Here is a 3,745-nt window from a genome sequence, read left to right as displayed (position 1 = left end):
TAATTAATAATATTTTTAAGATATTTTAATTGAAGAAATACAATTGAGTTTATAAATTATTATAAAATATAATTCTAAGTACATACTATATTATATTTACAGATAATTTAAAATTAATTAACTTTAACAAGAGGAAAATTTATACAAAATCATATCATTTTTTTTTATAGATGTTAAAGTGTACTAGTAAGATTTTACTTAAGTTTTTACTTTGTTATTATTTGTTTTGAAATTCGAAATTTTCTTTTCTTATGATCTTTAGAGATACTATTATTGTGATAATAATATATCAAGACAAAAATATATATTATATATCTATTTTTAAAATTTAAAAATAATAATTTTAAAAATTTTAAAAATATTTAATAATAATTTTTCGCTTTTTTAAACTATTTTTAATTATTACGTTGTCATCAATTTTTTTTTTATAATATTAATTAGAATAAATTAGAATAGAATATTTTCATACATAGTATGAGAATTATTATTATATTATATTATATTATTAGAATTATTAATTATATATTATAAGAATCATAAAGAAATGATTCATCATAAGGAATAAAATATTTAAAATATGTTTTTGTAAATAAAATAATGAATATAATAAAATAATAAATAGAACGATATTCAAATATTAATATTAATAAATTATATTAATCTAGAATTCTCTTAGGGATATATTAATTTCATACATATATAATAATAATAATAATATGCAATAATATGCATATATGCAATAATTTTTTTTTTGAGAATTTCACTTAAAAGATATGAAGTCAATAAAAATTCAATAATTATTCATTTTTTCATTTCAATTTTTTATTTTTTTAAATATAATTTTGTAATAATAGAAGAACAAAATTTTAAATTATAAAATGTTTAATATTCTATCATTTTATTATATAAAATATCTTTAGAAGTAATGGCATCAAAAATTGAAAAAAATATTTTTGTAAATAAATTTTATATCATGATATAATATTATTATTATATTAATCTATCAAAAAAATTACTCCATATAAAAAATAATCTAATATGATTTAAATATAAATAAATTTTTTAATAAGATCAGAACTTTTGGATAAATTCCTTTATACGAGACTATTTTTTTTTATACGAATATTTCTGAGTTCATATATAGATTATAATAATAATAATAACTATATGATTTTGTACAAGTTTTTTCTAAAAAATTATTCCTTTTAATTAATATTTAATATTATATTTAATATAAAAAATTTAAAAATAATAAAACTGTAAGCTATTGGTGATAAGTTTTAATATAATTTACCTTCTATTGAAATTGTATATTGTATTGTATTAGATGCAGATAATGATTTTGTTAACCAAGGACATGTTACTATGTATTCCAGTAAAACACTGGATTTCCATAATAATACAAAACAAATTTCAAGTATTTCATCTCTCACATTAGCACGTTTTATCAAATATCCTTCTCGAAGTCGACAACATAATAGACTGCTTAATGTACAAGTAACTTTATCTTCAATTTGTTTTTTTTGTAAAAGTTGTGTTGATTTTTGTTCATAAAATAATAAATTTGTAGAATGCCAATTTGAATAATCTGGTACAATAAGATTACAACAATCTTTACGATATAATTGCCAACATAAGAAGTTTTTATGATAAATATTCATTTCTGTTCCATTCATATGTACCTATAAAAATAAATTTACTTATAAAGTATACATTTGTATTTAATCTTAATTGTTTACTGTAGAAAAAGCACAAACATAAACTTACATATGCATGTACATGTAATATTATTATTTAAAAAAATTTTAAGTTTATTATAAAATCATAATAAAATATGCATATTATTTCTTTCATATTATATAAATTTTATAAATATACTGAAATTTTCAATTTAAAAAATAAAAAATCAAATTATTTGTTATTAAAACTTAATGAATTTAAAAAAATTATTATATTATATTAAAGTTTAAAGAAATAAAAAAGTAATAAAATAATAATGAATAAATGTGTAATATGATTTAAATAGTAGAATATATTGCAATAAAATATCAATTTGATTATTTTGAGAATTTGATTATCAAAATAACGATTATTTCAATATAATATGAATCACATACATTTATTAATTGTACAAAACTTGAAAACAATAAAGAATTTTACATAAAAATATCAAAGATCATCATGTATTAAACTTATTATAAAAACCATTACTTATTAAATGTTAAAAATAATATATTAAAAATATATTGAAAAATATATTGAAAATATATATAAATGTATATAAAAAATATATATAAAAACCGAAAAAATCTTAAATAAATATAAATTCAAATCAAATTTTTGTTTCAAAAAATGATTATTTTTATTATTATCAAAGATATTTTAAATATTCTATCTAAATATTCTATTTAATTTTTTTGTTAAATTATCAATGAACATTTATTATAAATTTACAAGTTACTTTCATAATATTTACAAAAGATTTTTTTATTTATATAAATATGACTATTTTAAAATTTTTGAATGTATTTAAATTAACTATTTAACAATATTTACAATAATTATATTAATTATATCTTCTGGTATAATATTAAAAAATAATTAATATATTTAAAATATAAAATTTTTTATATAAATTTTTTCCGTAGATTAAAATATATTTATTTATTTAAAATTATCTATATTTGAAAATTATTTATTTTGTTGTCTCATATATATTCTCAAATTTGATTTTTTTTAATTGATTATTCAAAAAATCTTTTTTTCGAATAAATTTATTTTCCAATAAGTTCAAATAATCGATATTCTATTATATAAGATAAGTTATAGATAATAGATAAGATACTGTAAATTGCTATCAACAAAAGAAAAAGAAAAATAAATTATTAAAAATTTTACTAAGAATAAAATGGAGATAAAATAAAAGAATAAATAAATGGAAAAAAATATCAAATATGTATTAAATAACATAAGAAAAAACAAACATAGAATATAGAAATGAAAAAAATTTTTAAAAGAAAACTATAACAAATAAAAAGATTTACATGCAGTTCGCAGTAAATTTTGGAAGAAAAAGAAAAGAAAATAGAACAAATAATAAAAATAGATTAGAAATGATTGAAAATAAAGTGAAGAAATAATAAAAATGTTATATTTGATATTTGAATTAATCAATATAGTTAAACATAAAAATAATTAAAAAAAATAAATGAATAAATGACTAATACATTGTAAAAATTATAAGTTGAAAGTTTTTTAGACATTAACATTGAAATTTATTAAATAAGAAAAATTTATTTAATTAGTAATAAATAATATTTTTAATTATTTAAATATATATAAATATAATATTTAATTATTACGTACAGAATACGGAATAAAAGACATATAAGTACCCAAAGTAGCTTTTGCAATGAAATGTAATAAATCTTGATATGGGATTAAGCCATCAGCACAATGTGGATGATATGTACTTCCAACATGTAGAAAACTGCATGCGATTGTTGTTGCACGTAATTGTTGTATAACAGAATCTAAGACATGAACATCAGTATTTCCAACAATACCATCTGTTACAATTATCATATCTAAAAAATAAAAAATAAATAATGCATTAATTCTTTTGAATAATGAATTACTTTGTTATATATTAGAGAATTTATAATTTTATTATATGTATATTGAATTTAATTTTTAATTATATTGGATTTATTTTTGATATTATTAAAAAATAAATTTTTTGCAA

The 3,745-nt window shown here is 15.4% G+C and overlaps 1 protein-coding gene across 2 annotated transcripts in view; it reads right to left on the bottom strand.

The window, feature by feature from the left end:
- Nucleotides 1-3,613, bottom strand: part of LOC102679473 (KICSTOR complex protein SZT2-like) — an 11,882-nt gene extending 8,269 nt beyond the window's left edge. The window contains exons 1-2 of one of the 2 annotated variants that reach the window (XM_006624658.2): nt 3,367-3,613; nt 1,295-1,682 (exon numbers count right to left, since the gene is read on the bottom strand). In XM_006624658.2, coding sequence (XP_006624721.1) covers nt 1,295-1,682; nt 3,367-3,585 — 607 coding nt within the window. In that variant the 5' untranslated portion in view covers nt 3,586-3,613. The remainder of the gene's footprint in view (nt 1-1,294; nt 1,683-3,366) is intronic. The other variant, XM_006624659.2, reaches the window with a different exon arrangement.
- Between the last annotated feature and the right edge of the window lie 132 nt (nt 3,614-3,745).

The sequence above is a fragment of the Apis dorsata genome, unplaced genomic scaffold, assembly GCF_000469605.1.
Source record: "Apis dorsata unplaced genomic scaffold, Apis dorsata 1.3 scaffold_1092, whole genome shotgun sequence".
Taxonomy (NCBI): Eukaryota; Metazoa; Arthropoda; class Insecta; order Hymenoptera; family Apidae; genus Apis; species Apis dorsata.
This window is presented reverse-complemented; position numbering and strand designations above follow the sequence as displayed.